The following is a 20,056-nucleotide window of genomic DNA, read 5'->3' as shown; positions in this document are numbered from 1 at the left end:
GGTTAGAGGAGGGGGGGGCAGAACTCTTTGTCCTCAGGCAGCGCTTGTGAGTAGGAGATTAGAGCGCTCAGGACGCAGAGGAATGCGTTTCCTCATAGCCGAGCAGCCTTGGCCTGGGGGCGGAGCTGCTCCAGGAGGCCCAGCTCGCGCTGAGACAGGTCCCTAACGAACTGGACCTGCATTGTGTCCGAAAGTATTCCAGCTGCGTACCTGCAGCTTACGCACCTGCGCTGCAGGTGGGCCGCAAGCTCCGCTGATAACGCTATGAATCTTGGGTAAACCGTAGCTTCTTGCGAAAGCTGGCGCTATGGTGGTTTTTTTAGATTGTGACTTAGGTGTTTTTCCCGTCATAATTTCCCTGCTAACTAAAGATGGACGTGACAGCTCGTTTGTGTTGGACCAGCGCCGGTAGAGCGTGTTAGTCAGGTGTGAGTCCGCTGCTCTGTCCGCCAGGCCACCGGCGAGGTTTCAGACCTGGCCGGGCGCAGAACCAGAGGTGACGCTCCACACCGAGCCGGAGGAAGCCTGGGGGGTGGAGGCACCGGGATGTAGATGTGGCCGTGAAACGTGACGGAATGCGGCCATGTTGGGTTGTTATTTTGGGTTTTTATACCGGCGGGCGGGACCAGCACGTCAGAGTCTGTGCTCTTCACTGGACTCGGCTCACGCTGTCCTCCGCCCTGCAGTTCCCCGGTCGGCCACAGATGGCGCCCAGCGGGGGGGGGGGGGGGGTGTTGGCGGTGGCTTCAGCGTGAGACTGTGCCGTCAGCCTGTCGCGCTGCTCCGGACGCACGCACACGCACCCACGAGTCGAGGCGCCTGAGCTGAATTAGTCATCGCACTCTCGCCCAAAAAGCCATGTTGTTGTTGTTGTTGTTGTTGTTGGTGTTGGTGTTGCTGTTGCTGTTGCTGTTGCTGTTGCTGTTGCTGTTGCTGTTGCTGTTGGTGTTGCTGTTGGTGTTGGTGTTGGTGTTGCTGTTGTTGCTGTTGCTGTTGCTGTTGCTGTTGCTGTTGCTGCTGTTGCTGTTGCTGTTGTTGCTGCTGTTGCTGTTGCTGTTGCTGTTGCTGTTGCTGTTGGTGTTGGTGTTGGTGTTGTTGTTGTTGGTGTTGTTGTTGTTGTTGTTGTTGTTGTTGTTGTTGTTGTTGTTGTTGTTGTTGTTTTCCCTCTCCAGTTTGTTTTACTGTGTAAACTGCAGAGGGTTGTTTTCGTGCATCGCCAGGGGAGAAAAGCGCTTAGATTATTGTTGTGAATAATTAATCGGAATCCGATTAATCTTGGCTGTGCCTCCCTGTGGATCAGAGTAAATGAGCAGCCATGCCACATCACGCTTTTGAGCTCAAGTAGAGTGTGCGCAAAATGAAAATGTCAGCGTGTGAATTTCTGAGAAATGTAACTTCCTTTCTGTGGAAGAAATAACTGCGAGAAGCACCTGTTTGCGAAACGGTCAGCATGTCCGTCTCTCTCTCTCTCTCTCTCACTCTCTCTCTCTCTCTCCCCCCCTCTGTCTCTGTCGCACAGTAACTGGTGCCGTGGGCTATGTGTGGCAAATTGTGGTCACTCACTCACTCACTCACGCACTCACTCATTTTCTGTCACACCCTCACTAAACGGCAAAACTCCCAGTAGAACATTGAATTAAATCTTTTAACGTTATATATGTTCTGAAACGGTATCGATTCTGCTTGGCCACAGTGAGTGAAACTATGCGATCTGACCGTATAGTTTCTAGGTACACTCTGTCAAAAGGACTCAGCCCTTGTTGTTTGCTACCTAAACTTCACAGCACAGTCATTGCCGTTATCATGATTGTAGCATGAACGGTCTCTTTTCAAAATCCATTTCGCCCGTTCACAAATGACCTGGGACTCAGAATTTATACGGCGGTGTCAAGTCTCCAGTGAAAATATTGCCCTGGGTATATCAGTCAGAATTCAAGTTGCGCCGTGGGTCTGGACGGTTTTGTGCTTGTTCTCTTTTTCACTGTCTCTCACCTCTCGCTCCCTCCCTCCCTCTCTGTCTCACTCTCTCTCTCTTTCTCTCTCTCTCACACGCTCTCTCACTGTCTCTCTCTCTCTCTCTCTCTGCCGCAGTGTCTCCCCGCCTGCTGCGGAAGGCGGGCCGGCCGCGGGTTCGAGCCGTGGCGCTCACGCCCACCCCCGTGGCGGAGCCCGAGGATCACCTGCCCTCCCTGCACACGGAGGTGTGGAGCTGGGGGCGGGGCAAGGAGGGTCAGCTGGGCCACGGGGACGTCCTGCCCAGGTCAGGAAGCGGAGGAGCCTTACGCTGTGACATGCTGTGTGTGTGTGTGTGTGTGTGTGTGTGTGTGTGTGTGTGTGTGTGTGTGTGTGTGTGTGTGTGTGTGTGTGTGTGTGTGTGTGTGTGTGTGAGTGTGTGAGTGTGAGTGTATACGTGTGTATATATATGTGTGTGTGTGTATTTGCACTGTGAGGACTGAAGAGTGCTCTGGTCCGCAGGCTGCAGCCGCTCTGTATTAAGAGCCTGAGCAGTAAGGAGGTGGTGCGAGTGTGTGTGTGTGTGTGTGTGTGTGTGTGTGTGTGTGTATATATATATATAAACTGAAGAGTGCTCTGATCTGCAGGCTGCAGCCGCTCTGTATTAAGAGCCTGAGCAGTAAGGAGGTGGTGCGAGTGTGTGTGTGTGTGTGTGTGTGTGTGTGTGTGTGTATATATATATATAAACTGAAGAGTGCTCTGGTCCGCAGGCTGCAGCCGCTCTGCATTAAGAGCCTGAGCAGTAAGGAGGTGGTGCGAGTGTCAGCGGGGGCTCACCACTCCTTAGCCCTGACTGCGCAGTCTCAGGTACCGCCTGCCAATCACAGCCACCGCCTGTCAATCACAGCCACCGCCTGCCAATCACCTAATCATAATCACAGTCACCGCCTGTCAATCACAGCCACCGCCTGCCAATCACCTAATCATAATCACAGTCACCGCCTGTCAATCACAACCACCGCCTGCCAATCACAGCCACCGCCTGTCAATCACAACCACCGCCTCCCAATCGCAGCCACCGCCTGCCAATCACAACCACCGCCTGTCAATCACAGCCACCGCCTGCCAATCACAACCACCGCCTGTCAATCACAGCCACCGCCTGCCAATCACAGCCACCGCCTGTCAATCACATAATCATAATCACAGTCACCGCCTGCCAATCACTGCCACCGCCTGTCAATCACAGCCACCGCCTGCCAATCACAACCACCGCCTGCCAATCACATAATCATAATCACAGCCACCGCCTGTCAATCACAGCCACTGCCTGCCAATCGCAACCACCACCTGCCAATCACAGCCACCGCCTGTCAATCACAGCCACCGCCTGTCAATCACAGCCACCGCCTGCCAATCACAACCACCGCCTGCCAATCACAACCACCGCCTGCCAATCACAACCACCGCCTGTCAATCACAGCCACTGCCTGTCAATCACAACCACCGCCTGCCAATCACAACCACCGCCTGTCAATCACAGCCACTGCCTGTCAATCACAACCACCGCCTGTCAATCACAACCACCGCCTGTCAATCACAGCCACCGCCTGTCAATCACAATCACAGTCACACCCTCTGTGTTCAGCACCGCACTTTTACATCATTACTGAGCCTGGAGACTGTACAACACACAATTAACTGTCTCTCTCTCTCTCTCTCTCTCTCTCTGTCTCTCTCCCTCTCTCTCTCTCTCTCTCTCTCTCTCTCTCTGTCTCTCTCCCTCTCTCTCCTCTCTCTCTCCCTCTCAGGTGTTCTCCTGGGGCAGTAACAGCTCGGGGCAGTTGGGACACATGGAGTGCCCCAGCACCGTGCCCCGCCTGGCTAAGGTAGGGTGGAGCGCCTCTGGGCGGAGCCACGCCCCCTCCCGCGCGCATTGACCCCGCCCCCCCTCTTACTTTAACCCCGCCCCCCTCCCACACACATTGACCCCGCCCCCTCCGCGTGCATTGACCCCGCCCCCCTCCCACACACATTAACCCCGCCCCCCCCTCTTACTTTGACCCCGCCCCCCCTCTTACTTTGACCCCGCCCCCTGCTCCTGTCCCGCAGATGTCGGAGGGCATCCGCGTGTGGGACGTGGCGGCGGGGCAGCAGCACACGGTGCTGCTGGCGGACGGGGACTGCTTCCAGCCCATCCTGTACTACAGCGGCCAGCAGGTCCGCGACGGGGCCTCCAGCAGCGCCCCGCCCGAAACAGGGGGGTACACCCAGCAGCCCGTCCTCCTGCCCTTCTGCATGAACGTGAGTGTGTACACACACACACACACACACACACACACACACACACATACACACACACACTCACACACCCAGCAGCCCGTCCTCCTGCCCTTCTGCATGAACGTGAGTGTGTACACACACACACGCACGCACGCACACACACACACACACACACACATACACACACACACACACACACACACACACATACACACACACACACACATACACACACACGCACGCACGCACACACACATACACACGCACACTCACATATACACTCACACATACGCACACACACAGGACACACACACACACACCCAGCAGCCTGTCCTCCTGTCCTTCTGCATGAACGTGAGTGCACACGCACACACACACACACACACACACACACACACACACACACACACACACCCAGCAGCCCGTCCTCCTGCCCTTCTGCATGAACGTGAGTGCACACGCACACACACACACACACACATACACACACACTCACACACCCAGCAGCCCGTCCTCCTGCCCTTCTGCATGAACGTGAGTACACACACACACACACTCACACACACACACACAAACACACAACACACACATACACACAAACACACATACACACACACACACTCTCTGACCGCTCTGCTGTGATTGGCGGTTTATCCGTTTGAATCCTCTCTCTGGTTTCCCAGCTGGGCTACGTGAGCAGCGTGTTCGCGGGCGGGCAGAGCTGCCTGGCGTTGGCGGACAGGAACGTGATGGGCTTCATCGGCAGCCTGCACGAGCTGGCCGCCGCCGAGCGGAGGTTCTACTGCAAGCTGAGCAACGTGAAGAGCCAGATACTGCGCCCCCTGCTGGGCCTGGGTGAGGCGCGGCCGCAGTACCATGGGGGGGGGAGGAGTTTGGGTAGGAGTTCAGAATGGGATATAGTGATCATGGTCACGCAGCAATGGGAATGTTGTAGTGATGAGGTTGTAGTACTGTTAGTGATGGGATAGTGAGGCTTCGTGCTCCTCAAAAGGGGCGGGGCTAATGTTGATTCCATGACATTGCATAGCTTCAATGGTTAGACCTTTGTTTGGTGCGTCAAGTGGGTGATTGACAGCACGTGTACCTCCACGGTGTGGTCCATGAAGCCTTGCTCCCCCAACATTCATTTCATACATTTGGGTTTTCTGTATGGAAATGAAAAACAAGCCAGGGATGCTTATGTAGCGGTTAGCGTCACGTCCCCTGTGCTAGCGCTTTGGGCCTGAGCGTTTTATGTGTTTAGCTCAGCGCTCAGCGTCGTGTGTGCTGTGTTTAGCTGAGCGGTTAGTGTCGTGTGTGATGTGTTTAGCTGAGCGGTTAGCGTTGTGTGTGATATGTTTAGCTCAGCGGTTAGCGTCGTGTGTGATGTGTTTAGCTTAGCGGTTAGCGTCGTGTGTGATGTGTTTAGCTTAGCGGTTAGTGTCGTGTGTGATGTGTTTAGCTTAGCGGTTAGTGTCGTGTGTGATGTGTTTAGCTGAGCGGTTAGCGTTGTGTGTGATATGTTTAGCTCAGCGGTTAGCGTCGTGTGTGATGTGTTTAGCTGAGCGGTTAGTGTCGTGTGTGATGTGTTTAGCTTAGCGGTTAGCGTCGTGTGTGCTGTGTTTAGCTCAGCGGTTAGCGTCGTGTGTGCTGCGCTTAGCTGAGCGGTTAGCGTTGTGTGTGCTGTGTTGAGCTCAGTGCTTAGCGTTGTGTGTGACGTCGCCGTCCCGCTCTCCTGTAGAGACCCTGGGTGCGGCTCTGGGCCCGGCCCTAAACCCGCTGCTCCAGACGCTGGCGGGGCACTTCAGCCGGCTGTGCCACCTGACGGGGCAGCACTCCGTCTCGCTGACCGGCTTCCTGCGCCGCGGCCGCCAGCGCGACGTCAAGGGCCTGGTGATGCTGGAGCACGCCGCCACCTTCCTGGACACCTACAAAGAGTGAGTACCCGCCGACCCCCTGTACCGCCACCCGCCTGTACCGCCACCCGCCCGTACTGCCACCCGCCTGTACCCACCGACCCCCTGTACCCGCCGACCCCCTGTACCGCCACCCGCCTCTACCGTCACCCGCCTGTACCCACCGCTACTCAAACCTACCACCACCCATTCCACACCCCCCACTCTGTGTAAAGGCCAAATCTGTGGGGAATAAATGGGCTGTATAATGATTATAAGCGTACATCGGGCCACCGGTAGTCATGGTGATTTGTGATTATGAAAAAAACGGTACAACATATTTTTATCCCCAGTTTATTTTTCTCTGCTTTTCCGGCGTCTTCCTTTTCCGCGCTGTCTCTCCCGCCGTCTCTGGGACGTATCCGGGCGTGGCCGTGTCCTCGCGGGACGCCCCGTCTCTCTCCGGGTTCCTGCAGTCGAGCCGGAGCCAGCCGAGCTGCGGTCGCGCTCGCGCTGAGGTTGACTGGAATCCAGCGTATCGCGTTGCGTGCGTCCCGAGCGCCAGCACGTGATGTCAGACTAAACGCCGCCGCCGCCGCCGCCGCCGTCCGCCAAGATCGATATAAGCGCCTGGACGCACTTCAGTCGCATTCTTCAGGCAGATTTTTACCAGACTGCTCGTGCTGGCTCTACCTCAGCTGTGCACCTCAGCTGTTTTCGGTGAGAGACAGAGAGAGAGAACGAGAGCCCAGCTGAAACTCCGCGGGTTCCTGCTCTGCGGTACCAAAGGGAAATCAGTGTTTGTCCTGTTTGGAGCTCTCCAGCGGGAAAGGATGTTAATTAGCGTTTCTGCAGCTGTGTTTCTGATCGATCTCTCTCCCCCCTCTCTCTCTCTCTCTCCCCCCCCCCTCTCTCTCCCCCCCCCTCCCCCTCCCCTCTCCCCCTCTCTCTCTCTCTCTCGCCCCCCCCTCCCTCTCTCTCTCTCCCCCCCCTCTCTCTCTCTCCCTCTCTCTCTCTCTCTCTCCAGGTACTGCAGCTCTGTGGGGAACTTCCTGGTGATGGGGGGCTTTCACGCCCTGGCCAAGCCTTCCCTGTGAGTCTCCTGTAGGGAAGGCCAGACATAGACTGCACCACTGCTCAGCGCTGACATTCATACACTTTTAATGAAAGACGTGTGTGTGTGTGCACGGGTGTGAGTGTGTCTGTTTGGGGGTGTGTTTATGTTTATGTGTGTGTGTGCGCGTCTGTCTGTGTGTGTGTGTCTGCGCAGGTGTGAGTGTGTGTTTGTGTGTCTGTGTGCGTGTATGCTCGTCTGTCTGCGTGTGCATGTGTGTGTGCATGCGTGTGTGCATGCGTGAGCGTGTGTTTTTCTCTCTGCATGCATGTGTGTGCGCATGGGTGCATGTGAGAATGTGTGATTTTATGTATGTATGTGTGTGTGTGTGCGCGCGCGCGCATTTGTGTCTGTCTGTGCCTGTGTGCCCGTGAGAGTGTGTGCATGAGTGTGCCTGTACACATGTTCTCATCTCAGAGCACACCTCTGTCTCTCTCCCCTCACATTTCTCCTCTGTCTGTCTCTCTCTCTGTCTCCCTGTCTGTCTCTCTCTCCCTCTCCCCCTCTCTCTCTCTCTCTGTCCGTCTGTCTGTCTCTCTCTCTCTCTCTCTCTCTCTCTGTCCGTCTGTCCGTCCCTCTGCAGGGACTTTTTTGGGAAGAGCCCCGAGCTGCTGCAGCGTCTGGCCGAGTCGAGCGAGGAGAGCGCTCCCCTGAGCGACCTGCTGGCGGCGCTCTTCTACCTGCCCGTGCGCCACCTGCACGAGTACGGCCGGCTGCTGCTGAAGCTGGCCACCTGCTTCGAGGTGGTGCGTACCCGGGAGAGCGCAGCCACACACCCACAATGCACCTCCAGCACGCATGTGAGACACACCCTCAGTCACCAGCACACACACACGCACGCGCGTCCGCTCTCTGCGCAGCCACTGAGGGGGAGGTCTGCTCTGGTTTAACTCTGATATGGTTTAACTTGCTCTGGTTTAACTCTGATCTGGTTTAACTGTGTTCTGGTTTAACTTGCTCTGGTTTAACTCTGATATGGTTTAACTTGCTCTGGTTTAACTAGCTCTGATTTAACTCTGATATGGTTTAACTCTAACCTGGTTTAACTCTGCTCTGGTTTAACTCTACTCTGGTTTAACTCTACTCTGGTTTGACTCCTGGCTGTTTTAAATGCTCTGGTTTAACTCTGCTCTGGTTTAACTCTGCTCTGGTTTGACTCTGCTCTGGTTTCACTTGCTCTGGTTTAACTCTGCCCTGGTTTAACTCTACTCTGGTTTAACTCTACCCTGGTTTAACTCCTGGCTGGTTTAATGCCCTGGTTTAACTCTGCCCTGGTTTAACTCTGCTCTGGTTTAACTCTGCTCTGGTTTAACTCTACTCTGGTTTAACTCTGCTCTGGTTTAACTCTGCTCTGGTTTAACTCTGCTCTGGTTTAACTCTACTCTGGTTTGACTCTGCTCTGGTTTAACTTGCTCTGGTTTAACTCTGCCCTGGTTTAACTCTACCCTGGTTTAACTCTGCCCTGGTTTAACTCTACCCTGGTTTAACTCCTGGCTGGTTTAATGCTCTGGTTTAACTCTACTCTGGTTTAACTCTACCCTGGTTTAACTCTGCCCTGGTTTAACTCTACCCTGGTTTAACTCTGCCCTGGTTTAACTCTACTCTGGTTTGACTCTGCTCTGGTTTAACTCTGCTCCGGTTTGACTCTGCTCCGGTTTAACTCTACTCCGGTTTAACTCTACTCTGGTTTAACTCTGCGCTGGTTTAACTCTACTCTGGTTTAACTCTGTCCTGGTTTAACTCTGCTCTGGTTTAAATACTCTGGTTTAACTCTACCCTGGTTTAACTCTGTGCTGGTTTAACTCTGCCCTGGTTTGACTCTGCTCTGGTTTAACTCTGCGCTGGTTTAACTCTGCCCTGGTTTAACTCTGCTCTGGTTTAACTTGCTCTGGTTTAAATGCTCTGGTTTAACTCTGCGCTGGTTTAACTCTGCCCTGGTTTAACTCTACTCCGGTTTACCTCAGAGCACGCTGGATTACCAGAAGCTCCAGGACGGCTGCTCCAAGTATGAGGCCCTGACCCTCCTCCTGAAGAAGAGGAGGAAGGAGGCGGAGTACACCTACCACTTCTGGAAGAGCTTCCCCGGAAAGATGACGGTGAGGGGCTCCTCCGGTGGGGGGGTGAGGGGGGGGGGTTTAACAGTGACTGGTAGATGGATGGACGGATAGATAGACAGATGGGTAGATAGATAGATAGATCCCTCTGTGTGAAGGAGAGCCTCAGCGCTGGTGGTGGTGGAGCTGTAGAGGAAGGTGGGTGAGGGTGGGGGGGTGGATTGGGGGGGGGTAGGCCGCCGTCGCTGAATTATCCGCGTTAATGAGCCCTCCACCGATCGCGGCGGGGAGCGGCTCTGCGTCTCGCTGAAAATGATCCTCCGTTCTGAGCTGGGAAATGAATGTTTCTGCCTCACGAGCCTAGACTGCACACACAGAGCTCCTGATTGGTCCAGATTGTGCTCATTAATCAGGGACGCTGGGGCTTTTATCACTTTCAGGGGTTCTGTTCTACCCCCCCGCCCCCCCCCCCTTTGATTCTGGAGCGCCAGTCACGACTGAATTCTCCTGCCGTGGCTTTTTCTCTCTGGTGAAAACGGAGGCTGTTATATTTTATATTTTTTTATGTCTGGAAGCAGTTCTGAGAAGCAGAGGTGGAATTTGCTTCATTTCTGACCTGGCGCTTCTTCAGAGAAGGCCTTTTCACCGCTGCCTCACGGTCCTGTTACTGCGTGTGCGTGTGTGTGTGTGTGTGTGATGGGTCACTGAGTCACAGTTTCCATCATCTGTCCTCCCGCCCCCTCCCGGCACCTATCCCAGGATTCCCTGCGGAAGCCGTCTCGCCGCCTGGTGTGCGAGAGCAGCAACAAGGCCCTGACGCTGCAGAACGCCGGAAGGTTCTCCGTCAACTGGTTCATCCTGTTCAACGACGCGCTGGTGCACGCGCAGGTGAGCGGGGGGGGGGGGGCAGTCCCGGGCCGTGAGCACACGGAACGCGGGGCGATGCTAAGATAACGCGCGCTCGTTAGGGGAGGTAAAAAAACGATGTGTATCCCGTGGTTACGGTGTGTGTGCGGTGTGTGGCATGGTGCTTCTCCTTCTCTGGTCCTTCAGGCTTACCTTTTTCTTTTTTTTTTCTTTTTTTGTCTTTGCTCTGTCAGGGCGTGTCCCCCTCTAAGAACATTGTAAGTATGCAGCTGCCGTAGAGAGGGGTCTAGTCAACACTAGTCAGCGCCGCCCTCCCTGGTGCATTGTGGGATTGTCTTGGGAAGCAGGCCTCTCGGTGAATCACATCTCCCCAATGAGAGAGCGGTCTCTGATCTTTACGGTTTAAACAAACTCCCCTCCGTACCCTGCCCTCCCAGGGCCACAGAAACAAGGCGAATTCTGGAATTAGCTCAAACTCCCCAAATAAAGGCTGCGGGGACTAGCGTAGCGGCTACAGGCGAGCAGCGTAGCGGCTGGGGGTGAACAGCATGTCGCAGCTCTCCCCGTTCCCCTGTTTTCCCCCACGACACGATCGTTCAGCTCAGTACCAAAGAGCCTGAGTCCTTCCCAAGCCAAGACCCGACGAGACCCTCCCTATGCGAGTGTGTGGATGCTGTGTGTGGCACACGAGTAACAGCCAAGGCCTAACGCTCAGGGGCGCGTCGCGTTGTTTATCTGTTTAGGAAGCTTCGCACTCACCGGCCAATCACGGTTTAACGTCTCACCTGCCCGGCATTCAGTGATTAACTGGACTCTACGCTGACATGTGCTAGTGAGTCAGGGTCCTGGTGCGGCCTCTGGTCCTGGAGAGCCACAGGGTCTGCCGCTTTTTGTTTTCCCCTTAAAATCAGCACCCAGTTCAGACCCAGGTAACCAGGTGAAGTGTGAAACGAAATGGCAGCGACCGACCGTCCCTGCTGTCCCGGCCGTCTGAGCCAGTGCGCTACGCCCGGAGGGACGCTCTGCTGTACTGCTCCTAGGAAGCGCAGGCTCTCTCGAAGGCCGAACGGTAGAGGCCCGGCTCTAACGAAGGTAAGGCTCTCTGATACGGAAGGCGCAACGGCTCTACGAAGGCGCTCGCTTCTGATACGGAAGGCGCTAACGGGCTCTCTGATACGGAAGGCGCTAACGGGCTCTGACGAGGCTAACGGAGGCGCTAGGCTGAACGAAGGCGCTCTCTTGATACGGAAGGCGCTAACGGCGTCTTCTGAAATCGTGAAGGCGCTAACGGTCTCTCTGAAACGGAAGGCGCTAACGGTCTCTCTGAAACGGAAGGCGCTAACGGGCTCTCTGATACGGAAGGCGCTAACGGGCTCTCTGATACGGAAGGCGCTAACGGGCTCTCTGATACGGAAGGCGCTAACGGGCACGGTCTCTCGCTTTTGCAACGGGATCGTTCTCTGACACGGAGATAGTCCGTAACGGTTTAAGTCGTCTTTTCTCTTTGGGCTAACACCGTTCTTGCTGTCGTTCTCTGAAACTGTCGGGAGTTACTGGAACCTGCACGGGATTTCGAGACGCGTTTGACTCGGCGTTAGACTGTGTCTGTAGAATACTGTTCACTCCTGATCGTTCGTAACCGTTTGTTTATTACGCTCATTTTTGTTTCCTGTTTGTGTTTAAAGTCCGTCCCTGTTTCGAGCCTTGGTTATTGCTGTGCTCAGCTTCTGTGCCCTAAGAGGAGAGACCAGTTTCCCTTCCCTAGTCGGCGTTCGATAACAGTTTCCTCCCCTTTTTCTTCTTCTTCCTCCTCTCTTCCTGTCCGCTTCCTCCTCAGTGCCTCTTGTGCTCCCCGTTAGCCGAGCCCTTGACGCTTGTCTAAGATTTTTTTATTTTTTTAAACTGCCATTTAATCCTGTTTTGTGGGTTGTTTGTAGTGTCTCCTGAGTGCCCTTTACCAAGCGCAATGTCCCGATTCTTCCCTTCGTGACTTCTGCCTGTCCAGTTAGTTTATTACCTCAACTGTGACCTGCTCAACCCATTTTATTTGCTGTGATAGATCCCTTGTTAGATTACTACTACTTTACACCAGGCCAGCCAGTGAAGGATGGGCTCCCCCACTATAGCTGGGTTCCCCCCGAGAATTCTTCCCATCTGGGAGTTTCTTCTCATTATAGTTTGAGTGTTTTTCTCCCCACTAGGGAGTTAGTTTTTTTTTTTTTTTTACCTCATGCGTTTTCTATTTGGGGTTTCAGGCCTGGTTTTTGTTCTTTTTCTGCTACTCTGTAAAGCGTCTTTTTTGTGACAGTTTTCTGTAAAAAAGAGCTGCACAAATAAAATAGATTTGATTTGATTCATGTCACAGCGCTCAATCCATGGGAGAGCATTTCTGTGTGTGTGCGTGTGCGTGTGCGCGTGCGCGTGCGCGTGTGCAGTTTTGGAAGTGTCCACCTCTTTTCCCCGTTTTAAAATGTTTTTTGGTTTCTTTATTGTTTCCGGTCCGTGCAGCCGGTTGCTGGTCCTAGGGTAGTTTTGGGCGGCTTAGCTTGTAGCGCACCTGAGTCCCCCTCTTCTGGTGGGTTTCAGCAGCTGTGTTTTTAAAGGGTATGCACCCCTCTAAGGGTGCGGGGTACTCCCGTGTACCGCTCTCGGGGTGCAGGGTATGTACCCCAGTCAGGGGTACACAGGACCTCCCTGTTCGGCAGGGGAACAGCTCTTGCGTGGGTCCTGGGCTGGGTCGGTGTACGGAGCTGGACAGAGTTTCTCTGCCGCACAGCTAGGAGTTCAGCTCCTTTACCAGTTCCTTTACCATTACCACACCCCCACCCTTCGTTCAGATGGGTCCCTCCACAGTTCAGATTACAGTCTCATTGCTTTGTGCGAAAGGGCCAATCCGTTCCTTTTTAGAAATTAATTGACTGAGACGTGTGACTCAGATGTGACGTGAGATAACGTCTTCATGTGGCCTTTGTGTAATTGGTTAGATTCCGGGTTTATCAGTAGGAGTGCGTTAATTGCAGCGTGTCGCCCGTGGGCTTTTATAAATGGGGCTGTGGCCGTTTATCAGTGAGAATGTATTAACTACAGTGCGTGCCGTGGGAGCGAATATGAGAGGACCTCTGCCATTGGTTAAATAGCCCGTTTATCAGCAGTGATGCATTAGCTTCAGTGTGAGACATGGGACCGAATATGAGAGGACCTCTGCCATTGGTTAAATACCCAGTTTATCAGCAGTGATGCATTAGCTTCGGTGTGAGACGTGGGGACTGCGGGAGCAGCCTGGCGGGCCGGTTATAAATCACTCTCGTTTAGCTCTCAGTCCTAAGCGGGTATCGCTGCTCCACATTTCACTGAGATCATTAAGTTGAGTTTCTGCAGAGCTGTCGGCCTTTTCTTCCGTGCAAACCAAACCCCCCCCCCCCCCCCCATAGCTTTGCTCGTACCTCCCATTGGCCTAGTAATGGGTAAGGTTGCTGACCTAAGATGCAGTTCATTCTCTAGACTGCTTGTACCTGAGCAGGTATACCTACATTGCTCCAGAATCCATGTATAATGAATAAATCCTCTGGTAAGCGCTGCACCTGAGTATCCTTGTAATGTAATGTGACCGTGGCTGCCCTTCTATCTGCGGCCTGTAGGGGGCAGTCTCTTTGACTCTGTGCATGTGTAGTCTGTGATGCTTGTCTTGGAGGGCTGATGCTCCTGTCAGGGAAGCAGGTGTTTGAGTGGAGGATCTTGGCGGAATAACACAGAGCCATATGTAATGTATGTGTGGTTTAGGAGAGGACAGGTCTTTGTCCTGCCGGTGGATAGCCCTCATTTTGTACCCCACCCTCATGTCTGTTGACTCTGTGCTGAAGCGTTCGTTAAAAGTGATTAACTCAAAGTGCCTTTTCTTGCCAGTGCTAATTCAAAGGGGATGTTTGTTAAAAAAAAAATTTTTTAAAAATGTTTTCAGTGTACTTTTGGGCATACATTTATGATTTAGTGAAAATTCCATAGGCTGATCTGTTATTCAGTGCTGGAATATTCATTGGCTCACACACACACACACACACACACAAGCACACTTCCGGAGAAGGCCAAGTATTGTTCTCAGTTACTCAATGAGGAACTACTGTCAGGCATGAAACACGCTATTTATATTAATGAAAGTATTTGTCTGGTTGTACAGTTGGTCGGTATCACTAAGTGAAGATAAGGGCGAATATTCTAGATTTGCGAGATGTGGCTGTGTTTACTGTAATTATTTGACATGGCAATTCAAGTAACAATTTAACAGACTTCCCCAAGTGCTTTTTTTTAAGTGATATTAAAAATGGTATTTAATCTAACTAGTACTACTCTAATAATCCTTGCTGTTTTTAAACTGGATCTTCAAGCCTCAGTGCCTACTGAGTGAAGATAAGTGACTGGCAGACTTATGAGCTCTTTATAAAAAGAGCTTTATAAAAAGATTTACATGCTGGATTAAAAACAAAAAAAGAACTGAACATTTTGGCTGTGAAGTCTCTTCATCCTCTAGTGCCTCTAGAGGTGAATCCTCGTCACTGCAGGAGCTGTTCAGTCAGGAAGCTGAACTGAGTGAACAGATTCATGCTGAACCAGGAGAGTCCATATTGAGTGGTTTACTCACAATCCTGTTTTTGCCAACATGTGTGTGCCTGTGTGTGTGTGTGTGTGTGTGTTGGCATGTGTGTGTGTGCGCGCATGCACGTGTGTGTGTGTGCATGTACGTGAGTGTGTGTGTTTGTGTGTTGTGTGTGTGTGTGTGTGTGTGTGTGTGTGTGTGTGTGTTGGCATGTGTGTGTGCGCGCGCGCATGCACATGTGTGTGTGCATGTACGTGAGTGTGTGTGTTTGTGTGTTGTGTGTGTGTGTGTGTGTGTCACTGAGAGCAGGCAGTCTCTCCTCTCCGTAGCAGAGAGGACCTCTGGAGCAGTGCGCTGATCTCTCTCTCTCTCCCTCCTCTCTCTCTCCTCCGCCCAGTTCTCCACCCACCACGTCTTCCCGCTGGCCACGCTGTGGGTGGAGCCTATTTCCGAGGAGGACACCGGCCTGTGAGTCCCGCCCCCCCCCTTCCCCATTGGTCAGTACGGAGAGCGTCATGGCGGCTCCGCCAGCTGGCCGTGTGACTCACTGTGCGCTCTGCTCTCTCCAGGTACGGGCTGAAGGTGACCTCGCCCGAGGAGAGCTTCAGTCTGCTGGCCTCCTCCCCCATGGAGAAGGTAGGTGTGCTTCAGTCTGCTGGCCTCCTCCCCCATGGAGAAGGTAGGTGTGCGCACCTGTCGGTGCAGGTAAAAAACACCGCCACGGTTCTCCTGCTGCGTGGCTCTGTGTACGAAAGACCGTGTTCAGAGTTTATAAGCATTCTGATTGGCTCCCTGTGCTCTTCTGAGAAAGCTACACGCAGGCTTGGGAATACGGAACGTGTGGTAGCAGAACAGCCCGTTGTGTTGAACTGTTGCTCACACTGATGCTAATTTACGGTGACGGATGATAAACTGCATCCTGTTACGGTTTTTAAAATGTGTGTTCACGTCAGAACTGAGCCGAAATTCGTTCATATAAGAGAAACAAGGTGTTTTTGTTTCTGACGCTTCGTGAGTTCTCTCTGGTCTTTGATTCCTGTGTTTGTGTTTCCATGTCAGAAGCTTAATCACTTTGAACGTGTTCTAAACGCGGTCCGCTCTTTCGTTCTTTCCTCCTTCCTGTCCGTGCGTGCTCAGGGGAAGTGGCTGCGTGCGATTAACCAGGCCGTGGACCAGGCGCTGAGCGGGGCCGGCGGGGAGGCGGCGGCGGCGGCGGCCCCGGGTTCGAGTGTCCCTCAGCGGCCCGAGCCCCCCATATCCCGCACGGCGTCCTACACCTTCTACAAGGACAGCCGCCTGAAGGAGGCCACCTACGAGGGCCGCTGGCTGGCCGGCAAGCCGCACGGGAAGTAAGTGTGAGCCTGTAGGCCCCAGGGGAAGTAAGTGTGTGTGTGAGTTTGTAGGCCCCACGGGAAGTAAGTAAAGCCGCGTTTCCACCAAAATTACCCGGAACTTTCAGTCCCAGGAACTACTTTACCAGGAACTAAAAGGTTCCTTCAGCCAATGGTTGTCTGCGTTTCCACCGGGGTCTAAAGTACCGCGAAGATTAGGCAAATTAGCCCACTGACGTTGTCGTTGGTCCATCTGTCATATGATTTCTTCTGTAACCCCATACTACCACCGAAGTAGCCTACATTATTTTCTAATAACCGGGACAGCCCGGAGGGGTTTATTCCACATATATACAACGGGTTACCAACAATGACTAGGCTATATATGGTTACTTTTGTATTTATTGATTTTCATATATCCTCTCAAACACATTCATTAACAGCAGAAAACATGCACACGTTGTAAACAATTTGCTGTTTTATTACTTTCTCGTCGTCAATTCCATATAGGCTAATCGCAAAATGACAAGAATAGAACGAAAACTCGGACTTGCGTGAAAATGTAAATTAGTAGTGGTACAGCCACCGTTTGCTTTCCTTCGAAGTTACTGCTAGCCGAGCAGCGAAGTGTGCCCTCCAGATGCGAACCATGCACCATAAACGAGTCCATAGTCTTCCTGGTCTTTTCGTGGAATTGAAAAATGGCAGTAAAATTGAGTAAAATTACGGCAGTCTGAAAAAGCTAAAGGGAAGATTACTAGAATTAACCTGTTATTTTACCCGGATAAAAAGTGCGGAAGGTGATTTCCAGTTTGCTTGTACTGTATCACCAATGTTAATTATGCAGAACTACCGCATACCTCACATAACTGTATCAAACGTTTTGAGTCAATTACAACGGCCTAACAAAGAAAATCCGGAAGAAAATATTCAGCAACCGAATTAATCCGTTTGAATGTTTTGGTAGCCTACGTAATATGCTGTCCCAGCACGAATGCTTAGCATTTTATAAACGAATACTAAGCAAGAAAAGAACAGAAGAGCACACGTTAATTCGTTGTATAAGACGTGACAGGCATAACCAAAGTAGGCTACTGCGCCGCATAACATACAGTTTGATTTGAAGTTATTATGAAAATAAATTGGTTGCCGCTGATTTTTCAAACATGGCGGTAATGGCGGAAAATAATACAACACAAATGCTACGGTATCGACCAATCAGAAATGTTCAGCGCTGCAAGCTCCACCCAAAAGGTTCCTGTACTTTCGGAAAGTACTACCCCCCGAGCAGGACGTTTGGGGGGTAAACAAGCCCCAGAACTAAATTTAGACCCTAGTTCCTGCGGTGGAAACGCACTGAGTTCCTCAAAAGGTTCCTAGTTCCGGGGTATAGTTCCTGCGGTGGAAACGCGGCTTAAGAGTGTGAGTTTGTAGGCCCCAGGGGAAGTAAGTGTGAGTGTGAGTTTGTAGGTCCCATGGGAAGTAAGTGTGTGTGTGAGTTTGTAGGCCCCATGGGAAGTAAGTGTGAGTGTGAGCCTGTAGGCCCCATGGGAAGTAAGTGTGTGTGTGAGTTTGTAGGCCCCACGGGAAGTAAGTGAGAGTGTGAGTTTGTAGGCCCCAGGGGAAGTAAGTGTGAGTGTGAGTTTGTAGGCCCCATGGGAAGTAAGTGTGAGTGTGAGTTTGCAGGCCCCAGGGGAAGTAAGTGTGAGTATGAGTTTGCAGGCCTCATGGATAGCAAGTGTGAGTGTGTGAGTTTGCAGGCCCCATGTAAGGAAGTAAGTGTGAGTGTGAGTTTGCGGGCCCCATGGGAAGTAAGTGTGAGTGCGAGCCTGTAGGCCTCATGGGTAGCAAGTGTGAGTGTGTGAGTTTGCAGGTCCCATGTAAGGAAGTAAGTGTGTGTTAGTGTCTGGCTGTTGGCATGACTCTCTGGGCTGTGCTCTGGACAGGGGGATTCTGAAGTGGCCAGACGGACGGACGTACATCGGGACGTTCAAGAACGGCCTGGAGGACGGGTCAGTGTGATGCCACGTGTCAATCAATCCAGTCAACCAATCAGTAAATGAGCCGGTCAGTTGTGGATGGTTGTGGCTGGTTTAATACTGAAGAGTCTGTGTTGCTGTGTGTGTTGGTGTTCCTGCAGATTTGGGGAGTACCTGGTCCCCAATAAAAACCTCAACAAGAACCATCACTACCACGGGCACTGGAAAGAGGGGAGAATGCACGGCTTTGGGACATACAGGTGTGTGTATGTGTGTGTGCACGTGTGTGTTTGGATAAATGTGTATGTTGGAGGTGGAGTACAGTGTGTGTGCGCGTGCGTGCGTGCGTGCGTGTGCGCGTGTGCGTGTGTGAGTGCGTGCGTGTGTGTGTGTGTGTGTGTGTGTGTGACTCGTCTCTCTCTCAGGTACGCGTCGGGGGAGGTGTACGGTGTGTGCGTGCGTGTGTGTGCGTGTGAGTGCGTGTGTGCATGTGAGTGCGTGTGTGCATGTGCGTGTGTGTGCGTGCGTGCGTGCGTGTGTGTGAGTGACGCGTCTCTCTCTCTCTCTCTCAGGTACGCGTCGGGGGAGGTGTATGGTGCGCGCGTGTGTGTGTGTGCGCGCGCGCGTGTGTGTGTGTGTGTGTGTGTGATGCGTCTCTCTCTCTCTCAGGTACGCGTCGGGGGAGGTGTACGGTGCGTGCGTGCGTGCGTGTGTGTGTGTGTGTGTGTGTGTGTGTGTGATGCGTCTCCCTCTCCCTGCAGGTACGCGTCGGGGGAGGTGTACGGTGCGTGCGTGCGTGCGTGCGTGTGTGTGTGTGTGTGTGTGTGTGTGAGTGACGCGTCTCTCTCTCTCAGGTACGCGTCGGGGGAGGTGTACGGTGCGTGCGTGTGTGTGTGTGTGACGCGTCTCTCTCTCTCAGGTACGCGTCGGGGGAGGTGTAGTGGTGTATGGTGTGTGTATGTGTGTGAGTGTGTGAGTGATGCGTCTCTCTCTCTCAGGTACGCGTCGGGGGAGGTGTTTGGTGTGTGTGCGTGACGCGTCTCTCTCTCTCTCAGGTACGCGTCGGGGGAGGTGTATGGTGTGTGTGTGACGCGTCTCTCTCTCTCTCTCAGGTACGCGTCGGGCGAGGTGTACGGTGTGTTTGTGTGTGTGTGTGACGCGTCTCTCTCTCTCTCTCTCTCTCAGGTACGCGTCGGGGGAGGTGTACGGTGTGTTTGTGTGTATCTGTGTCGCGTCTCTCTCTCTCTCTCTCTCTCAGGTACGCGTCGGGGGAGGTGTACGGTGTGTGTGTGTGTATCTGTGACGCGTCTCTCTCTCTCTCTCTCTCTCTCAGGTACGCGTCGGGGGAGGTGTATGGTGTGTGTGTGACGCGTCTCTCTCCCTCCCTGCAGGTACGCGTCGGGGGAGGTGTACGAGGGCTCCTTCCAGGACAACGCGCGGCACGGCCACGGCATGCTGCGCAGCGGCAAGCACACCTCTTCCTCGCCCAGCGTCTTCATCGGCCACTGGGTGCAGGACAGGAAGACGGGCTACGGCATCTTCGATGACATCACCAGGTAGCCCCCTGGGCGCCGTGGAGACGGGGTCTCGCGCACACACCTGACTCTTTAGCGTGACAGTCAGCGCTCGACACAGCACAGCACGACACGTCGTCTCTCTACAGTAGAAACAAACATTATCTTTTTTTTTTCTTTATTAAAATATTTATCAATTTATGCAGCTGGATACATAGCTGTGTAGTAAGCTTGGTGGATGGTGTAACAGAATAGCCTCACGCAGTGTGTGATTAAGTGCAGTGGAGTGTGTCACACAGTGTCAGTGTGTGATTCAGTGCAGTGGAGTGTGTCACACAGTGTCAGTGTGTGATTAAGTGCAGTGGAGTGTGTCACACAGTGTCAGTGTGTGATTGAGTGGAGTGTGTCACACAGTGTCAGTGTGTGATTCAGTGCAGTGGAGTGTGTCACACAGTGTCAGTGTGTGATTGAGTGC

The 20,056-nt window shown here is 53.0% G+C and overlaps 1 protein-coding gene across 7 annotated transcripts in view; it reads left to right on the top strand.

Annotated features, from left to right (window-relative positions):
• als2b (alsin Rho guanine nucleotide exchange factor ALS2 b) overlaps positions 1–20,056 on the top strand; it is a 91,960-nt gene that overhangs the window by 58,526 nt on the left and 13,378 nt on the right. For 2 of the 7 annotated variants that reach the window (XM_064311255.1, XM_064311252.1), the window contains exons 6-22: positions 2,092–2,260; positions 2,724–2,820; positions 3,765–3,842; positions 4,066–4,257; positions 4,920–5,091; positions 5,978–6,173; positions 7,159–7,224; positions 7,829–8,045; positions 9,210–9,341; positions 10,059–10,187; positions 10,400–10,423; positions 15,155–15,225; positions 15,327–15,393; positions 15,895–16,106; positions 18,035–18,100; positions 18,229–18,327; positions 19,459–19,623. In XM_064311255.1, coding sequence (XP_064167325.1) covers positions 2,092–2,260; positions 2,724–2,820; positions 3,765–3,842; positions 4,066–4,257; positions 4,920–5,091; positions 5,978–6,173; positions 7,159–7,224; positions 7,829–8,045; positions 9,210–9,341; positions 10,059–10,187; positions 10,400–10,423; positions 15,155–15,225; positions 15,327–15,393; positions 15,895–16,106; positions 18,035–18,100; positions 18,229–18,327; positions 19,459–19,623 — 2,152 coding nt within the window. Of the gene's footprint in view, positions 1–2,091; positions 2,261–2,600; positions 2,641–2,723; positions 2,821–3,764; positions 3,843–4,065; positions 4,258–4,919; positions 5,092–5,977; positions 6,174–7,158; positions 7,225–7,828; positions 8,046–9,209; positions 9,342–10,058; positions 10,188–10,399; positions 10,424–15,154; positions 15,226–15,326; positions 15,394–15,894; positions 16,107–18,034; positions 18,101–18,228; positions 18,328–19,458; positions 19,624–20,056 lie in introns of all 7 variants that reach the window. The other 5 variants (XM_064311258.1, XM_064311257.1, XM_064311253.1 and 2 more) reach the window with 4 other exon arrangements.

The sequence above is a fragment of the Anguilla rostrata genome, chromosome 15, assembly GCF_018555375.3.
Source record: "Anguilla rostrata isolate EN2019 chromosome 15, ASM1855537v3, whole genome shotgun sequence".
In the NCBI taxonomy this organism is placed as follows: Eukaryota; Metazoa; Chordata; class Actinopteri; order Anguilliformes; family Anguillidae; genus Anguilla; species Anguilla rostrata.
Note: the sequence above shows the minus strand (reverse complement) of the source record. Positions and strands in the feature narration are given on the sequence as shown.